The 21,206-nt window shown below is 41.6% G+C and overlaps 1 protein-coding gene across 2 annotated transcripts in view; it reads right to left on the bottom strand.

The window, feature by feature from the left end:
* The window catches only part of Pggt1b (protein geranylgeranyltransferase type I subunit beta), a 48,614-nt gene extending 27,409 nt beyond the window's left edge, over nt 1-21,205 (bottom strand). Inside the window, exons 1-3 of one of the 2 annotated variants that reach the window (XM_052201342.1) lie at nt 21,028-21,205; nt 15,780-15,898; nt 2,258-2,325 (exon numbers count right to left, since the gene is read on the bottom strand). In XM_052201342.1, the coding sequence (XP_052057302.1) occupies nt 2,258-2,325; nt 15,780-15,898; nt 21,028-21,167 (327 nt within the window). In that variant the 5' untranslated portion in view covers nt 21,168-21,205. The remainder of the gene's footprint in view (nt 1-2,257; nt 2,326-15,779; nt 15,899-21,027) is intronic. The other variant, XM_052201341.1, reaches the window with a different exon arrangement.
* Nucleotide 21,206: the final 1 nt, after the last annotated feature.

Genomic DNA, 21,206 nt, shown 5'->3' with positions numbered 1-21,206 from the left:
GACCCACCCACATAAAATTCTTTATACAGTCTCACTAACACCAAACCAGTTTTCATCGTACCCCATTTTGAGTCCTTCCTCAGAGCTCAAGCTCTAATTCTCCTGACTATTCTTTTTCACATGTCTAATGGGCTTCTTGGAATGCCCACAGTATGTCTCACTTTTCAGCATTCAAACCAAACACCTGCTATTTTAAAAGAGTGTTAGGGAATCCAAACATGAATTAAATGTGAACCTTGGCCTTTCAGAGATGAAGAGAAATCTGAGTGGTTCTAATGAGAGAATCTAGAGTTGATTATTCAATCGGTCAGGAAGAAGATACAGTTCCACAGATTTAAACAGGGACTCTTTGCTGCAGTAGCTCAACAGCTTGGGAAGGTACAGATAGGGACAAGGTATCACAGGGAGATTTGTATCACAGAGAGAAAAAAGTCACAGTGAAGCAGAAAAAGAAAATCCCTGGACATTGAAGGTGTTACATAGTTTAACAGAGAAAGTAGGATTTGTGGTACAAACTAAATGAGAAGGTGAGATGGATGGACTACAGGGTCTGTGCCCCGTCAAAATTATTTATATATTAGGAGGGCAGTGCACACAGGCGATCTGGTGGTTTCTGACGGGAAAAATAAAAATTGATGGCACGTTTTTATTTATGTATGGTACTGGAAAATCTCTTTTCATTTCCTGGGGTTTTTCTGTCCCACAGACCTATACTCCCAAGCTCTGCGACAGCGTTTGTAGGCCTATGTGATTGCATCTGAGTTTCTAGCTCCTCTTACCACAGAGACAAATGACAGCCATATGTGCTCCTCAGAGGGCACAGGGAGGTATACTGAGGGTTAAAATTCGGTGTCACGAGAGCTTATGAACTAGGGGCAAACAGTTCATTCTTAGGGGACCTTCTAGTACCCTAAGAAATTCTAGTCTCGGAATTTCTAAAACATGCAGGGATTCAGGTACAATGGTGCACACCTACAGGGCTAGCTACATGGGAAGCCTGAACCCATGATTTTAGGGTCAACTTCAGCAATTCTGCAAGACCCTTTTAAATAAATTTTAAAAACCATGATATGAAATGCCTTGGAGGTGGAGGTCATCTTGGGAAGGGGTAATTAAATCACTGTTTTACACCAATAAGTACAGCTTACATCTGCACATGGTCTTGTGCTACACAACAGGCACCATTCCCTATGTCAGCAGATAATCCTGCTGTTGTAACTAACTCAAAAGCCTCCCTTTACTCGGGGTTGGCTTAAGTTTGAAAATACATGTAGGAAAAACAAAAGGAAGAAACACATTTTATGAATCCTTTGCTGCCACATTCCCTGCTACCAAGGCACTTAACCGCAGACATCTTGCTGATGCCATCTGACCCTGATGAGACAAGCTTGTCCTCAGTTTACGTGAGAGGAATAAAACCGAAAACAGTCTCAATCAAACCTTGTTATCACTACAACCACCATCACTTCTTCTAAAATCTTCAGAGTATAGGCATTTCTCATCCAGCTTCCAAGTGTACACAATTCTTGAAATACTCGGAGTAATTCCCTGACTGACAACCAGCCTATAAGCAGACTAATTCATCAAGAAAAAAAAGCCTCTTCTTTGTTTCTGAGGCATATTTTTACTTGTAGCCCAGGTTGACATAGAAGCAATTATAGAATCCAGGCCAACCCTAGCCTCATTATAGAGCTTCCTATAGCAGGCACCCGTAAGACCTCTTTTTTTTAAAAGAAAAGAAACGGTAGGGATAAGGCTCAGCAGTGGATCCTGGTATGCTGGAGGTCCTGAGTGCCACGGCATCCTAGTGAAAGAAAGGAAGGGTGAGCACACTTTTCTCTCCGTTGTATTATAAAGAATCTTGGTGATTCTGGGCACAGCGCTTGCTCTGGCCCTGCTTGTCTGAAGAAAAAGCTCTTTGCCTCATGGGGACTTCTCTGTGTACTGGCACCAGCTGGTCCAAAGCCTCTGTCCACAATGCTGAGGTCACGAAGCCTCCTGCTGTAACAGTCACTTCCTGGAGAGCAGCTCTCGTGCTCTCTCTCTCCCCCCCCCCCCCCGCCCCCCATCATAAATCCTGCAACACAGGCAAGTTCACTGACTGCACAGAAAGTACCTGAGCATTATATTTTGTTTCTCCATGAAATCACAAATGCTTAGCATATTAAGCCTAGAAGTCAAAACTAAACATTTCATCTGCTCTCTCACTAAATTCCCTTCTATCCTCTTCCAACCCTCCAACCTGCAGAGAACTAACCTTCGATGGATTGAATGGAATTCCCAGGTATGAAGAACCCCGGAAACCACAGCGACTCAGATTTGACCCTAGAAAACAAAGTATTTGCTTATTTAAAATACACCATCTCTGAATAGACTGCAGGCAGTATACAATTAACTATACAATTGTTCAGTAAAGGTATTTTGGTATCAAAGCTCCGCTTTCCCTACATATACATACGGTGCACGATGGTGAATAAAGGTGTACATGGCTGTGTGCACACACAGAGACCAGAAGAGGACACCAGGAGTCTTCCTCTACTGCTCCCATCTTTTATTTCAAGATAGGGTCTCACTGAACCCAAAGTTCACTGCTCCAGCGAGGCTGGCAAGCCAGTCCACCCTCCAACGGCTGGGGTTACAGACATGCACAGCCTTGCCTGGCTTTTCGGTGGGTGCTGGGGGTTGAACTCAGGTCTTCTTGATTTCATAGCAAGTCCTCTTACATGTTAAGGTTTGTTGTCTCCTCTACTATGTGAGAGAATGTTGAAGGCTCATCAGGAAACGAGCCCAGAGGTTAAGCAGCATGTCAGAGGGAATAGCTCATACAACAGCTCTAGAATCTTCATGTCCCATCCAGTGTCTTCCACCTTGACTCACTGTTTCTTGACACATGAGTAAACTAAAGGTGTCTTATTCTATCATAACCCTAGAGAAAATGTATATTCATGTTTCAGTCTTAAACCTGTGTTCTGGGTGCCTGGTTTTAACATATATAGGACACTTAAGTTCACACTTGTTTCTACTCAAAGTATATCTTTTTTTTCTATTTGTAAGTTTCCCTTTTTCTGGAGATATATATACACATATGTATGTATATGTGTATATTTATATAAATATACCATAAGTTGGGAACTCAAAAACTCATCTATAATTATGGGTTTAATGTCTGTTAGAAAACCATTATGATAGATATAAAAGGTAAGAATGTATTAGCATATCGAAAATGGCAGCTAATAAAAACTCAAGATGGTTTAAAATGGACTTTGATGCCATGAACTTTCATCTGTCATGATGGGTGGAAGACCAAATCCTAACTTTCCCATTCTGACTGACCTGCTGCTCATGTGTACATATGTATGTACGCATATGGGAGAGACCCCTATAAATATGCTGCATTTTAACATCAGGAGATTAGTTTAACCTTAATTGTCACCTACAAAGTCCACCAGCAGTTACCCAGCGTCTGATAGAAAAGGAATAAACAAGAATCTGTGGTGCAGGGTCTGCACCATTCCACACAGCCTCCACCAGATGCCTTTACCCTTCAGCATGACTTTGTTCTAATCACTTTCAAGGTGGTAAGCAGTGTCTAAAGTATATTTCCTATTTGATCCAACCTAAACATCAGCTTCCTCTTTTTCTCCCCCTGATTAAAGATCTCATTCCATGTTATCAACTCATTGATACTTCACTATGAAAGTCTGATCCCATTTCTACTTCAGCTTGAAAATAAAAGTTCTATGCATATTCTGAGTACAACCCCCTCCTTAGGAAGTTCTTTGTTGGAGATTGGTTCTAATGCTTTGATTTATTTGGGAATCTGAATGTGACAGTAGCCAATGGCTGGGCAGAATGGCTGGGCAGAGGGAGAAGGGGCAGGAGCCTTAGATTTCCATGGACTAGGATGCAGGAGAGAGGAATGAAGAATTAGCCACGTGAGAATCCAGATGGGTGGTCACTGGCCACTTCCCTGATCAGCCTGGGGTAGCAGGGAAAGGTTTAGGAGTGCTCAGTCTTTGGGGTAGCTAAAGCACTTTAAAATTAATTGATGGGCTGGAGAGATGGCTCAGCAGTTAAGAGCACCAACTGTTCTTCCAAAGGTCCTGAGTTCAATTCCCAGGAACCACATGGTGGCTCACAACCATCTGTAATGGGATCTGATGCCCTCTTCTGGTGTGTCTGAAGAGAGCAATGGTGTACTCATATACATAAAATAAATAAATCTTTAAAAAAATTAATTGGTATATGTGTGTGTGTTCCATCCTCAAATTCAGATAGCTCCTGGACAAGCACACTGTGAAATCCCTGGGAGCCAAAGCAGTACAGCCCAAACTCACTGCTACAATTCGTGAGCCCCAATTACTTAGGACAATTAAGTAAGGTGTTTTACATACAGTCTGACTTCAAAGAAAATGCTTATGAGTAAAATATCACTTCCTTAGAGACAAAGTAGACAAGAAATTGATGCTCAAAAATACTGTATCATTAGGAGACCTTAGCCAAGTAGCCAAGATTGTCAAATGCAAGAGCCTTTTCTTCCTAGTACTTGTGTTCTACATGCAATTAACAACTTGTCAGAGTTGGTTTCTCTATCTACCTATCTACCTACCTACCTATCTACCTACATATCTATCTATCTATCTATCTATCTATCTACCTATCTACCTACCTATCTACCTACCTATCTACCTTCCTATCTACCTTCCTACCTACCTATCTCCTATCTATCTATCTACCTACCTACCTATCTATCTATCTACCTATCTATCTACCTATCTCCTATCTACCTATCTCCTATCTATCTATCTATCTATCTATCTATCTATCTATCTATCTATCTATCTATCTATCTATCTGAGACAGTCTCATATAGCTCAGGCTGGTTGTCAAACTGTTATATAGCCAAATCCTTGAGCTCTAGTTTCTCCTGTCTCTGCCTCTCAAGAGATGAGATCACAGGCACATAACAAGCATTCCCAACTAAGATTTAGTCCACTTCCTAACGGGAACAGTAATATCCTGCAAATAGAATGTTTCAGGGTTCTTATAAAAGATAAAGGGCATGTTCAGGTTATAATTTGGCAGTGACTATGGCTTAATAAAGAGCAATCATTTATAATTGGCCAATTAAACATTATCAAAAGCAAACCAAGAAGAAACAAAGAGCCCCTTGCTCCCATTTTGTTTTGTTTTGTTTGTAATTTTAAAGAAACACTTCTTCAAAGTAAAATGTCCTTTCTTCTTTTTCATATAGGAGAAAGCAGTGTCACTGTGAAAATCTATTTACAGTCTTCAGAGACAGTCACAGCATATACAGTGCAATGTAGTATTTCTTCCCTCTTTTGAATTGCTGTGAACTGTGAAGCTGGATTTAAAAAATGCTTTCAGTCAGCTGGGCGGTGGTAGCGCACGCCAGTGATCTCAGCACTCGGGGAAACAGGCAGATTTCTGAGTTCGAGGTCAGCCTGGTCTACAGAGTGAGTTCCAGGACAGCCAGGGCTATACAGAGAAACCCTGTCTCAGGGAAAAAAAAAAAAAAAAAAAAAAAAAAAAATCCAAAAAAAAAAAAAAACAAAACAAAAAAGAAAAAAAAATGCTTTCAGTGTAAACAAAAGCATCGAAGAAAGACCTTAGTTCTCATGCATGTTTACTCACTTTAAACCTAGGGCCCGAGAAAGATGGGTTATTCATCAAATTGATTTATCAGCCATACACTTAAGTACCAATGTTTTGAAAATGATATTAAGAGGACAATATTTAGCATTTCTAAGTTCATTAGGCATTCTTTTCTAGTTCCTGTCAAGTTTCTTTTCTACTGAAAAGAAACTTAAACATTTCATCACATTCAAGTATAATTGCAATTCTCTCCAAATTTATCTCTGCAAAGGGTGAAGCTTTATTCAAGAGCACCACCTAGCGTTCACACAAATGAAAGGTTTCTAACTCTGTGAAGAATTGAGTTGGGATTTTGATGGGTATTGCATTGAATCTGTATAGTGCTTTAGGCAAAATGGCCATTTTAACTATATTGATTCTACCGATCCATGAGCATGGGAGGTTTTCCCATTTTTTGAGGTCTTCTTCCATTTCCTTCTTCAGGGTCTTGAAGTTCTTGTCATACAGATCTTTCACATGTTTGGTAAGAGTCACCCCAAGATACTTTATACTGTTTGAGGCTATTGTGAAGGGGGTCATTTCCCTAATTTCTTTCTCAACCTGCTTATCCTTTGAGTATAGGAAGGCCACTGATTTGCTGGAGTTGATTTTATAACCTGCCACTTTGCTGAAGTTGTTTATCAGCTGTAGGAGCTCTCTAGTGGAGTTCTTTGGGTCACTTAGGTAGACGATCATGTCGTCTGCAAATAATGATAGTTTGACTTCTTCCTTTCCAATTTGTATCCCTTTGACCTCCTTATGTTGTCGAATTGCCCGAGCTAGTACCTCAAGTACAATATTGAAAAGATAAGGAGAAAGGGGGCAGCCTTGTCTGGTCCCTGATTTCAGTGGGATTGCTTCAAGTTTCTCTCCATTTAGTTTGATGCTGGCTACCGGTTTGCTGTATATTGCTTTTACTATGTTTAGGTATGGGCCTTGAATTCCTGTTCTCTCCAAGACTTTAAGCATGAAGGGATGCTGAATTTTGTCAAATGCTTTTTCAGCATCCAATGAAATGACCATGTGGTTTTGTTCTTTGAGTTTGTTTATGTAGTGGATTGTATTGATGGATTTCCGTATGTTGAACCAACCCTGCATTCCCGGGATAAAGCCTACTTGATCATGGTGGATGATCATTTTGATGTGTTCTTGGATTCGGTCAAAACAACCCTAAGATTTCATCTTACACCAGTCAGAATGGCTAAGATTAAAAATTCAGGAGACAGCAGGTGTTGGAGAGGATGTGGAGAAAGAGGAACACTCCTCCACTGCTGGTGGGGTTGCAAATTGGTACAACCACTCTGGAAATCAGTCTGGCGGTTCCTCCGAAAACTGGGCACCTCACTTCCAGAAGATCCTGCTATACCACTCCTGGGCATATATCCAGAGGATTCCCCACCATGTAATAAGGATACATGCTCTACTATGTTCATAGCAGCCCTATTTATAATTGCCAGATGCTGGAAAGAACCCAGGTATCCCTCAACAGAAGAGTGGATGCAAAAAATTCGGTATATCTACACAATGGAGTACTATTCAGCCATTAGAAACAATGAATTCATGAAATTCTTAGGCAAATGGATGGAGCTAGAGAACATCATACTAAGTGAGGTAACCCAGACTCAAAAGGTGAATCATGGTATGCACTCACTAATAAGTGGTTATTAACCTAGAAAACTGGAATACCCAAAACATAATCCACACATCAAATGAGATACAAGAAGAAAGGAGGAGTGGCCCCTGGTTCTGGAAAGACTCAGTAAAACAGTATTCGGCAAAACCAGAACGGGGAAGTGGGAAGGGGTGGGAGGGAGGACAGGGGAAGAGAAGGGGGCTTACGGGACTTTCGGGAAGTGGGGGGGCTAGAAAAGGGGAAATCATTTGAAATGTAAATAAATTATATCGAATAAAAAAAAAAGTTTCTAGCATACAGCCTGCCCACTGGAATCAGCTATACAGAGAACTTGACAAGATGTAGAGAAATTTTGGGTTCTATCTCAAGCTTATATGAAAACCATGAATATGAAGCCTAGATAATCATATTTTAATTTAAAACACCTTGATGAATGGTGGCACCCTTAACCAAAGAAACAAAGAAAGAAAAGAATCACATTTTTCTTGCAATTTTTAAAGAAATACTTCTTCAAAGTAAAGCGTCCTTTCTTTTCCATATAGGCGAATGCAGTCTCACCATAAAAGTCTTATTTACAGTCTTGAGAGACAGTCACAGCATAAGGAACACATTGTAGTATTTCTTCCCTCTTTTGATTTTGTGGCACCCTCTTGGAAGGCAGGGAAGTGTAGATTACAAAGAAAATAACGGGGTGGGGAGGTGGGAGTGTATAGGGTAGAGGGGCATATACATGGAGGCAGGAGGTAGGAAGGAGGCGTAGGGAATCTTTGGGGTGGGGGGCTTTTGGGAGGGGGAAATTGGGAAAGGTTTTACCATTGGCAATGTAAATGAAGAAGATATTCAATAAAAAAAAATAATAAAAAAAACAAAGAAAATAACAGAGCAAAAGAATAGATGCTAATAAGAAAAATAAAAACAGTAGCTGGAGATGTCCTGAGCATAATTTATGTAATATACATGTTTATGATAAAGTATTTGGAGTTGTATTATCAAAGAACATGTTTATTTGAAATGTATGCTTGAAAGATATACACTAAAATTGACTTTAAAGGTTGTTGGTTTTGCTATTAAGTTCAAAATAAAGACCAATTATATGCCAAGCAATATAAGATACATTTAGATAGTCTTAAAAAAAACAATATTGAGGCGGTAAGATGGCTTATGTATATTCTTACAAAACAACACTGGACAGGTAAGGTGCTCTCTGGGTAAAGGCAGGCAAGGCTCATGACCCGAGTTCAATCTCAGAATCTATTTAAAGTGGAAGGAGAGAATCTATTCCTTGAAGTTGTCCTGTTTTCTTTTTTTTTTTTTTTAAGATTTATTTATTATTATATGTAAGTACACTGTAGCTGTCTTCAGACACACCAGAAGAAGGCATCAGATCTCATTGCAGATGGTTGTGAGCCACCATGTGGTTGCTGGGATTTGAACTCAGAACCTTCGGAAGAGCAGTCAGTGCTCTTAACTGCTGAGCCATCTCTCCAGCCCCCATGAAGTTGTCCTATGATCTCAAAACAAGTGATGTGGCATGTTCTCTCTCTCTCTCTCTCTCTCTCTCTCTCTCTCTCTCTTACACACTTACACACACACACACACACACACACAAGTTTACAAATATAAAATCTTAATGAGAACTTTAGCTACATGTGGTAGTGCACAGTTATAATCCCAGTTCTTTAGAACTGAGGCAGGAGAATCATGAGTTCATGTTAAACCTGGGGTATATAGAACAAACTAAACAACAAAAAAGACTAACTTTACTTTTTTATTATTTTATTTATTTACATTTCAAATGTTGTCCTCTTCTCGGTCTCCCCTCCACAAACCTCCCACCCGTCCCCCCCCTTTGCCTCTAAGAATGTGCTTCCCCCACCCACCCACCCACTCCTGCCTCACCCCTCTAGCATCCCTTTTCTGGGGCACCAAGCCTCCATAGGACCAAGTACCTCCCCTCTCACTGATGCCAGATAAGGCCATACTCTGCTACATATGCAACTGGAGCCATGTGTACTCTTTGGTTGGTGACTTGGTCCCTGGGAGCTCTGAGGAGTCAGGCTAGTTTATACTATTGTCCTTCCTATGAAGTTGCAATCCCCTTCCACTCCTTCAGCCCTACCCCTAACTCTTCCATTGGTCCCCAGGCTCACTCCAGGCTGTGAGTAACTGCATCTGTCTTGGGTGCTGGCAGAGCCTCTCAGAGGACAGCCATACCAGGTTCCTGCCTGCCAGCACATCCTGGCATCAGCAATAGGAAGACTAACTTTAATAAAGGGAGTTGCTTTCATAAGAATCTATATATTACATTTCCCCTTTTAAGAGATAACTGTATTATGAAAAGTAAACACATTGCAGATCTTACGTAGGCACACATAGCACAAGTTAATGCTTAGGCCAGAATATCACCGTCACTGTGAGCTCAGGCGTCTAGTACAATTTAAAACCTGAATCAGTTATTGTTTGATTTCCACTTGAAAACTTAGGTTTCTGCACTAAGCAGAAAGAATTCCAGTGAGGAATATAGTAATTTTAATTTAAAAGGTGTGTGTTTATGAATATAGAAGTAATTCTTCACAAATATCAAAAAAAAATGCAAGGCCTTCTTATTAGAAGGAGCATTGTGCCAAATTCCTTGCTTTAAGGCGCCAAGAAAGAGCCCCAAACCTGAAAGCTGGCGGCTTGGCCAGATGCCTGCTGTGCTCTGGGCCTCAGTTCAGTCCACAGCTCCGCAAACAAACAAGTGCACCTGTGAAACCAAACCAAACCACAGCTACAGAGTGTTTTCATGTGCACTTTCTAAATTCCAAAGATAAGCTTTAGAACAAGGCGGAGACCAATTAAAGATTTGGAAGATGGTGGACTTTCTCAAGAGACTGCAGACTTAGACCTGCTGAGCCACTACCGATGCTGGGGTCCTACAGACACGGGATGGGCTGAAGAGCTGGATCAGCATGTTATCAAACTGATGCTCTGTCATTGCCTAAACATGTACGATGCTTAATCTAGCCTACATGAAACCTAAATAAATAAATTTAAAAAGAAAAGAAAAGCAATGCAGTCATGGGATAGAGCAGAGACTGAGGGAATGGCCAACCAATGACCAGCCCAACTGGAGACCATTTCATGGGCAAGCACCAATCCCTAACTCTATTAAGGATACTGTTATGCTTACAGACAGGACCGAGTGGTCCTCTGAGAGGCTCCACCCAGCAGCTGACTCAGACAGACACCCACAGCAACGATGGATGGAGCCTGGGGACTCTTATGGAAGAATAGGAGGAAGGATTGTAGGCACCCAAGGCGATAGGAATTCCACAGGAAGACCAACAGAGTCAACTAAACTGGACCCTTGGGGCTCTCAGAATCTGAACCACTAACCAAAGAGCCTGGACCTAGGCCTCCTCACACCTATGCAGCAGATGTGCAGCTTGGTCTCGGTGTGGGTCCTGAACAACAGGAACAAGGATATCTCAAAAGCTGTTGCCTGTCCACGGGATATGCTCCTCTAGCTGGGCCGCCTTGTCTGGCCTCGGTGGAGAGGAAGCACCTAGCCTCACAGAGAATTGAAGTGCTAGGGTGGGGGGATACCCAGAGGAGTCCCACCCACTCAGAGAAGAAGGGGAAGGAGAGATGGGGGAAGCACTGTGGGAGGGGGTAACCAGGAGGAGAGCAGTGAGTGGTAGGTAAAGTGAATATGTAAAAAATTTTTTTTAAAAAAAGGAAATATCTATATAGAAAGAAACCAGAATTTTTCACCCTGTCTTAGTTAGGCTTTTACTGCTGTGAACAGACCCCATGACCAAGGCAACTCTTATAAGGACAACATTTGATTGGGGCTGGCTTACAGGTTCAGAAGTTCAGTCCATTATCATCACAGCAGGAAGCATGGCAGCATCTAGGCAGGCATGGTGCTGGAGGAACTGAAAGTTCTTGTTCCAAAGACAAATGGGAGTAGACTATAGCTAGGAGGAAGCTAGGACAGTCTCAGAGACACCCCCACCGTGATGACTTCCTCCAACAAGGCCACACCTCCTAATAGTACCACCCACTTCCCTGGGCCAAGTATATTCAAACCACCAAATCCTCTCACCAGTCAGTCTTCTTACAGATGTTCCATACTACCCCACCTGATCTGTTATCTTACAGGTTTTACTAAGCTAAATGCCAATTCATTTACTGTCATGATAGCCTCAGAATTACAGCATTTACTGCCCTGAAGCAATAGAGAAGAGAAAACTCTACCTAATGCTTCCTCTAACATCATTATAGTCTGTGTTACTGTAAACAAATTATAAAGCCTCTGGACCTCACTATCTTTATCTATACAATGTGATGTAACCTCTCATTAGTGGTCAGGAGAGTATACAATTCCCAACCTAAATAGTCCTCTGCTGATAATGGCCGATGCTCCAAGGGTCTAACAACATACTTACTAATAAGATGCCAACAGAGTATTTACAATCCCTAGAGTTAAGTGGCTAACTAAATATTTACAATGTCCTTAAATGTTACGCATGGCACTTAGGCAGTGAGGCAGCACTGACACCTGGGAGCTGTCACTTTGGTCCAACTCTATCCTTTAAATTTGTGCTGCTCATCCCATCTTGAGTATGGGGCCATCTACAAAAGAAAGCTTTATGATGAACACAGTTCTGTCCCTCTTCTAGAAGCCACCGACTGGTCACAGCTCCCTGGGCAGGGCTGAGAGCTTGGGAGCCCCTCCTCTCTCCATCTCTGCGCTAGAATGCTGACTGGCTTGATCTTGGGAGGGATCTCCTTGCTCAGGCAGCCACAGCTACTGTGGGTGTGAGTGTAGCAGTCCTGCTATGTCCTGTCCTCCCCAACTGCTGGCTCTTACAATCTTCTCCGTGTGTGTGTGTGTGTGTGTGTGTGTGTGTGTGTGTGTGTATCTAGTGCACAAGGAAGCATCTCTGAAGAGGCCTGAGAGCTGGACTCATTGGTAGGGAGAGGAATACGGAAGTACAGGGCAACTTGGTGCTTACATTGGTTAGCAGAATAGTAATACATTCACTTCTGGGGCCTGGAAGCCCCACCACAGGTTCTGGTCAGGTTTACAGAGCCAGGCTTGCATTTCCTCTGTGAAGTAGTCCTAAAATCCAAAATCCAATCAGAAGGGAGCTAGCTGGTTAGCCCCAAACACCCTGCCTCTCAGTTTCTTCTTCTGGGTTAGGTGAAGAATAAATCTGATAATAATCTGGCTGTGCTTTGAAAATTACAAAATATTAAATTTTGTACACTATTTGTTCTATTAGCAAATAAATATTTGTAAATCAGATTCAGTTTTAAATAGTTTCATTGTTTGAACGGGGTTAAGCAGAACATTTTCTAATTTAAAAACAAACTTTTTTATTAGATAATTCAAACACTTTAAATACCTAGAAAAAAAAATACCTCATCTTGCTATCTCCTATCTCTGCTCCACCCACTTCCCCCTCCACAGAGGTTTCTCATAAGTAAGACCAGATGAAAGGGCCCCACTAATTTCTAAGTTGGTCTAGAACTCCTGTTCTCAAGCAACCTTCCGGCCTCAAGGTCCTAAGTAACTGGAACTGTAGTGCACATCACCACGCTGACCCTATAGATTTTCAATTTATCACATACCCATATATGTAACTTTAATTTTTTCCAAATCAAATTTTTAATGATAGTTCTTAAATGCTTTAACCTCCCTTGTAGCCCACCACCCACCAGAGGTAGTGGAAAAGAAAGGATGCAGGGCAAGTGGACCTGTTTAGAAAGTTTTTTTTTAGAGCAACTCCTGTCTGTGTAGTCTGGAAATCAGCAGTTCAGTTCACAGATTAGCAAGGCATCAGCTGCTTGATCCACTAGCAAACACTTCAGATACACCAGCAGTCCAGTTCAGTACAGCTGGGACAGCCACAGCAGTGACATGATCCAGCAGTCAGGCCTCAGCCTCAGCTTGAGTCAGCAGGAGAGACCAGTTCTCAGCTGTGCCTCTCAGAGAAGCGATGACCTACAAGCGCGGCACAGCTAGCTGTACCAGGGCCAAGCTCTGTCTCCATCACTCCATGGAGTCCTAGTTATACCCTCCAAACACCATGTGTCCTCCACGTGTCTTCCCTCAGCACAGGCCTTGCCTCTGCATGTGCATCCAATCTGCCCAAATCCTTGGTGTCCCGACAAAAGCAGCTCAACTACACAAAGTAAGGCGGGCCAATACATCTGTGTCCTTAGCAAAGAACTCTTCATCCCATGTCCTTTCACATGCTTGCTTTAGCAGAACACCTCTCTCCTGTGTCTGCTTCAGTGAAACATTCGAGTCTGCCTTAGTCTTCCACCTGTGTCCACTTCAGGAAAACATTCCTTCACCTGTTTGCCCCAGCAAAACACCATCCAACACAAATGACTCTCCAAAGAACCCTTAAGTTTCCACCTCACATATATGACAGGCAGACTTTTAGTCAATACATATACAGGCCTCTTTCTATCTCTTTACTACAATATAGCATTTTTTACTATGCTATAGTTTATTTAAATATTTTAGTCTTGATAAACACCTATTTTGTTTCTAATTTGTTACTATAACAAAATATTTTTAGTTCATTTTCTAAAGCTAATAACAAATTACCACACTTGTAGCGATTCACATTTATGTATTTGTGTGTACGTGTATGTGTACAGTCAGCCATGTGCATGCCACAGCACACAAGTGAAGGTCGGGACAACTTGTCAGAGTTGGCTCTTTCCTTCACTCATGAGAGTGCAAGGAATCAAACTCAGGTCACTGGGCTTAGTAGCAAGTACCCTTAACTGCTGAGTCGTCTCATCCACCTAAACTGATTTAAAATAACAACAACAACAAAACAAGTTTCGTAGGCCAAAATCCAAGCCCTAGTGTTAGTGGTGTTAAGTCCTTCTGGAAAGAGTCCAACCTGTGCCCTCTCCTTAACTGAGTGACTGTGAGCTATCCTTGCCATTCCTCAGCTCGAAGAAGCCACACTGCAGTCCTTATCTGCTACCAGACAACCCTCCCGTGTGCCCTGCGCCTTCTTCTTAAAGAACGCCAGTCTCAACTCAAGCTCTGCCCTAACTGACATATGCAAAACCCTCATTCAGCTACGGTCACAGCGTGAGGCTCTAAGTAGACCTAGCCCTGTGTTGCAACCATCATATAGTACACTCTGTACATGAGACTTGTCAGAAAAGATGAAAAAAAAAGTATACTGCTGATTTGCATTTCAGGAAATTTGAATATTTTTACCTCTACCAGTAGACTGTTAAACATTGTCTCCCCCATAGTCTTTCGAACTTCTAAAACTTTGCTAAATTGATGCAATATGAAATAATATGCTTTTATTGTTTTATCTGCATATTTTAATTAGGCAACCACAATTTTCGTCAAATCTGTCATGTACTTTGTTATCATTCATTCCATAAAACTAAAAATATGTATTTAGTCAAATTATAATGATCTGCAGGGTTTATTTAACATTTAAACTGTAAGTGGCCTGACGAAAATCATATAAATATGCATCTATGAGCCGCAGAGGCAAAGTCAACTCAGTATGCAAACACGTTTTAAGAGAAAATATGTGAAGGAACAGAAAATGTTCTAGACTAAATGTAAAAACATAAAAGAGGACACCAGCCTAGCAATACTGACAGGGAAGACAAATGCTCTTCAGAAGTTGACAAACCCAGCAGAAGTCAAGCTATTTAAAGCTACAAAGACTGATAGCTTTAAAAAAAAAAAACCAAGAAGTTCATGTAACAAATAACATAATAGACTTTCAATACATATCAAAAGATATGGTAAAAAATCCCAATTCTAACTCCAAAGAAGCTTTAAAATTGTTACCAAAGTGTAATAAACAAAAGGGAAACACATCTGTTAAAACTAAGCTCATGAACTGCTGTGAAATGCACGGGGTAAGAACTCCAGAAGCGTCTGTCTCCACATCCTTCTAAGCACATGCCATGACTTCAGATCACTTGAACTCCATTTATATTTTGTATAAATCAAAGATACATTATATACTTATTTCTCTCAAATTATGTCAATCATGAAGTTATACATTTTGTAAACTTAGTGAAAAAACTTTATACTTTAAGACATATAGTAGTTGACTAAGAAAAGTTTCCTAAAGAGGAAAAAACGATGGCTGGGAATGAAAACTAGAGCAAATACTAAAGGACTAAAGGTCACATATAAGCATTAAATACAAATAATTACTGAATCATTGATACAGGCATATACAACATAGTGTGCAGCTACATTTGTGAATCTCAATGTAATTCCCATGACTAATTGTTCTCTCAAGACACACTAAGGCTAATAATACTAGTTATGTGTCATGTCTGGACAGAAAGGGATCCTGAACCACAAGAAAAATAAAGATATGCAAAGCATGCTGTGAGTATGAATAAATATTATGATTTGCTAATCCCAAGCATGTCATGCCAAGAACAGCTAATCATACTAAAAATAAAATGCTAAAAACTCACTCACTGTCTTCTGTGGGAAGAACCTGCAAGGAGTAAATCCACTCTATGATGTCGTCTCTGTTCACCACATCCAAAGAGTCCAGCATATCCAGCCCGGAGAGTGCAAAAAACGCGATTGTCAACCTAAAACAAAAGAAAAGGGAACCGTCACCTTAACTACCACCAACGAGCCATTTTCTGGCCTAAACCCAAAATAAAACAAAACACCAAAGGAAAAGCCAACAATAAAATACAACCAACCAAAACCCTTCATTCTACTTTTAAAATAATTTAAATGCTATCCCCACCTTGACAAATATGGAAACAAAACAAATAAAACCTCACAATTTATTCTTAGTAACTGAATAATACCAGTCAAACCCTTGTTTGAACTTTTGAAGAAAGGGACTTTTAGAATCACGAACCTTCTCAACTGTGTGGCACAGGAATCCACTGAAGCTTATTTGTCAGCAACTTGAAGGCTAAAAGTCAGTTTTATGTGTTTATTGTGGGTTCTGACACACCACTAGATTTATTTATTTACTTATTTATTTATTATTTTTAGTTTGAGGTGTCAGAACATGGTCTAAGAATGGAGTGGTATGAGAATTCTGAGTGAGATTCATGAGAAAACTCCAAGAAAAGAAGGCATGAGTTTGACCTCAGTTCCTTCCAAAGTCACAGACCTGTTCTTAGATTATGTTTTCATGCCCTTCCCAGTGGTCATGGATAGGAGTTTACTTCGGATTATTCATTTAAACTGGCTGTCATGATTTGTTTACATGCCTCCATAGAAAATGGAGGCATGCCACTTGTGGCTTGCCCAGTGTGCAGCTCGCCCTTGCGATTGCAGATGCTTTATTCACGCGACTCCCCTCAACCCTCAAAAATCTAATGTGTCTGCTGCTCTGAATAAAGTCTGCTATTGCGTAAGACCTTAGTCTGCTTCACATATCAGCTCCACTCTCCAGGTCCCACCACCAGCTAGAGTGTGAACAACGAGAATGTGGGTTTGTGCACAGGGGTTCAGGTCCCTGAAGAGGGGCAGAGTTGTCTGTGAAGGTAGAATTGCAGGCAGTCTGTAAGTAAAGCACTGTGGATGCTGGGAACTGAACGTGGGTCCTGGCGCGAACAGTATACTCTTACCTGTGGGGCTACCTCTCCAGCACCATCCAGTTCTTCCTGTAGATGTTTAACACTAGAAGAATGTAACCTTATTGTACATAGCCCTACTTAAGGCTACACAAAGATGTCTTCATTGTTGAAGACACTTGACAGTCCTAGTCAGAAATGATTACTCAGAAAGGAGCAAAACAAGAGTTCAGTGCCTGGGAACCTCCTCAGCTCATACAGAGCAGAGTTTCCAAATCACTGTCAGATCATCACTGCTACACACTCCCAACACACTACTCATCTGTCTCAAGTCTGTAAAGCCAAATTCCTACACTGACCAAAAATGGTCTTTGAAAATTTCATCTCTGTTAATTAAAAAAAAGATGGAAATTTTTGGTGAAATAGTAAATAATATACTTCTATTCACGAGGTCAGTACCATTTGAAAATGAAAAATCATTTATTCTGTGAACACAAAAACTACAACTGTCACCTTAAAGGGGATAAAAGATAGTTTATTCTGGAGCCAAATACAAGTGATCGTGGCCCAGGAACATAGGTTTAGCTTAGCCTACATAGAGTTTGATGAAGTTTTTATAGTAATAGATCAAAGAAAGTCATAAATCACTTTTAAAATACATGGCAGAAATATTAGGTGGGTGTTAAAGATGAAGGCCAAGGGAGGAAACACTCCCTCCTTATTTTCTGACACTCTTGGCCTTTTTGCTGGTAGAAGTTTGTTACTACATTTCACAGGTTTTTTATCTATTAGGAACAAGGATGTTAGGTCAGACTCAGAGATGATCAAGGGATGGCTATTGGAGGGATTGAAGATAGAAAGCCCAAGATAAACTTCAATTTGGCTCTAAACTTGCAACACTCCACCCTCTCCACAACCATAGGTTCTAATCAGTGAGCTGGCCTTGGAAAAGTTTCAGTGGAAGGTGGAGTTCTTTCCATAAACTTTGGTTCACACTTCGGTACACACTCCCAAATTAGCACAGTAGAAACAGAAATGGTATGTTTTACAGAAGCAGTGAATTGGAAAATATCACTGGGTATCTAAATATACAAACCAACATTAGCCCAAGCGTTAGGTGTTTTGGCCAGTGTGGTTGACACACCAGTAATCCCAGTACTCAAGAGAAAGAAGCCTGAGAGCTAGAGGCCACCACTGACTATACAGTGAAACCCGGCTTCTATAAATAAATAAGCAAATTCAGCTGCTCTGTATCTGTCAGTAAGAAGAACACAAGCAACTTAAAATCAACTATGAACCACAAAAAAGCAAACTCAAAATACAGGTGAAACACAGATTGAATCAAGAAAAAAAACACTGCAATTGCTAGGCCATATCTCTTAAATGACATTATTAATGGGCCTCCAGACAACTAAAAAAAAATTTAGTTCTATAGAAGGGTATGGACCTTATGCTGCTTTTGCATAGGACCTTACTTCACCCACACTGGGCAACTCTCAACCACATGTAACTCCAGTTCCAGGGTTCTAATACCTATTTCTGGTCTCCACAGACACATGCACACATACATATAGATTTACATACACATGCACATACACACACACATATATACATAAATAATAAATCTTTAAAAGTTCTATGCGAGTGCAATGTACTTGGCATAGAGGTGAAGGCAGAAGCTCTCAGCAATACATTGAGATGTCACATACACACTAATATATAATGGTATAGACTGCTACGGTTACACTGTAGTTATTTAATGAATTATGAGTTCAGACAATCTTACTGTTAGTCATGAGTAGAAACTGTAGTAATGCTGACATGCACCATTCTAAGTTTACAGACATACACAATGGGATTTTGAAAATGCAATTATAAATCTTTACTGACAGTTCGGTTAAATATCTCTTCACTGTATTAATGGTGCAATTTTTTACTTTTTTTTAAATGTTGGAATTAATTCATGGCCTGCAGCATGCTAGGAAGTTGCTCTACCACTGAGCCACATTCCCATCTCTGGAAATAGTAACTTGAAATCTAGGCATGTAATGCATGAAGTATAGCAACTCATGCTGGCCAATCAGTATCTGTGGTGTGGAGAGCTTCTGAGGCTGCCTGGCAGGAATTAGACATTGGGCCAAGACAAGGAAGTGGGCTTCAGGCAGTAATCTGATAATAGGCCAGGACAGGGAAGAAAGCTTAGGCAGAAATCTGATTTTAGGCTAGAACAAATAAGTAGACTTCAGGCAAGAATATGACTTTGGGCTACGAAAGGAAAGAGGGCTCAGAAATCTTGGTCATCCTGATAAGCCCTTAGAAACAGTGATCAAGGGACTTTGTTTATTGTCTTGCTTCTTCCTCAACCTTATTATTTGCATGTAATTAAAATGGTACAAAAGCAGCCGGGAAGAAAATAAACCCACCTCAGCCTCAGAACCGGCTGGGGCCGGGCTGCAGTATTGTCTAATTTTCTCTTTTTAATCCTCACTCCTGCCCTGGAGTACCTGATGACTGACTGAGCTGGCTTGGTCACTGTGGATAAAGGGGGAAATTTTTTTTCACTGTTTCTTTTTAAACATCTTGGAGCTGCTGAAATGGCTCACTGGCTGCTCTTCTAAAGGACTGGGTTTCAAGTCCCAGTGGTTCACAACCAGTCCCAGGCCCTCTTCTGGTCCCATGGGCATCTTCTGGTATCCATGGGCATCTGGTACAAGGAAGGCAAAATACATACATGGAATAAAAAATTTTAAATGCTTAAAAATTCTGTTCATCCTCTAGGGCTCAACTCACATTATTTGACAAATATTTGTTTATGCCTTGCAATATGGCAGTTGCCACCAAAGGTTCTAGCGCAAAGCTATCCTGTAAGACATAGTGAGATGTCGCATACGTTGGGAAACAGCAGCCAGTGGCTAAAATGTTGTGGAGAACTTGAAGTGTGTTGGCCATTGTAAAAGAAGAACTGAATTTTAAATCGGGCCTAATTAATTCAGATGCCAGCAGCTAAATATAGCTACTGACTACTCAAAAAAGCAGCTAAATATAGCTACTGACTACTCAAAAAAGGTGTTATATAAAATACAGTTATTAAACAAACCAATAACTACAGGTGGTTGGGTGATAGTCAAGAATGGCTTCTGTAAAGAAATCCGGATTATTGCTATTTACTTCAGAACCTCTACATTAACAGCAAAGAACTCTACTCAAGAGTGCTTGCCTGCCTTGTTCCGCTATTTTGGCACCCACCACAGCTAAGTATTTCTTGATCACATCTGTAGAAGTCATCTGTAAAAAATCCTCAAACTGAATCAGTCATGAAGTGTTCTAAATATACTGTAAGTTCCTAGTTCAGAAAATGTAGGGGATACCAGCACAAAACCAGTGGGGTTACTGGGCGTGGTGGCTCCTATCTTTAATCCCAGCACTTGAGAGGCAGAGAGAGGGAGGTGGTTTGCAGATCAGCCTGGTCTACACAGAGAGGTGCAGGCTATTATGAGATCTTGTCTAAAATGAAATAAAACCAATGTTTCTTATCATCCGACCCTGGGTTACCAGACTCCAAAGCACAGCAGTGCACAACAACCATCTCTTCCTTTTGTTTTCTCAGTTGTACTTCTGTAACAGTCCCTTATCCTTTGCCAGGTCCAGACTTAGGGTGCTTCAGGCAACACCGAACCTTTTTATCTTACCATGAGATTTACAATTCCTAAGTAAACTTTTAATTGTATCTTAGGGGGTTTCCCTGCCTTTTAATAAGAGTTAGGGGGAGGGCAGGACAGGCATGATGAGGGACAAACCCTTCGTATTTTACTTTTGTAAGCGTAAGGAAACAGAAGTGACCCACAGATGTCAAGGGAGTGGGAAAAGGAAGCTCATAGAAAAATGGTTGGGAAGTGAAAAGAGGCGGAACGGGGAGATTCCAAAAGTCCTGAGCTCCACACACCTCCCGGGGCGCTAGGAGTGGGCGTCGGCAGCCGGCGGAGGTACAGGAGGGAGGCCGGGACGGAGGAAGTGCAGAGTGGCGGGGAGCCCGGGGAGCCTCGGAGAAGGCAGAGGTCGCGGTTAAGGCCCGGCCGGGCCCGGGAGCAGCGCAAGCCCGCAGGTCCCGGCAGTCCAGCCGGTCCGCGGCGCGCATCCGGAAGGCCGCCATCGCCAGCCCCGCCGCGGCAGCGTCCAGTTACCTGCTGGTCTCCAGCGAAGAATACCGCTCCGGCAAGACCTGGAGGCAGCGCTGGAAGAACCGCACGTGTCGGTCCCGCAGGAAATCCAGCCGCTCTCCTTCTCCGCTCCCCGCCAGTCTGTCGTCCTCCGTGGCGGCCATGCTGCTCCGGAAGTGGCCCCCACCGCGATCCGGAAGCAG

The sequence above is a fragment of the Apodemus sylvaticus genome, chromosome 13 (assembly GCF_947179515.1).
Source record: "Apodemus sylvaticus chromosome 13, mApoSyl1.1, whole genome shotgun sequence".
In the NCBI taxonomy this organism is placed as follows: domain Eukaryota; kingdom Metazoa; phylum Chordata; class Mammalia; order Rodentia; family Muridae; genus Apodemus; species Apodemus sylvaticus.
This window is presented reverse-complemented; position numbering and strand designations above follow the sequence as displayed.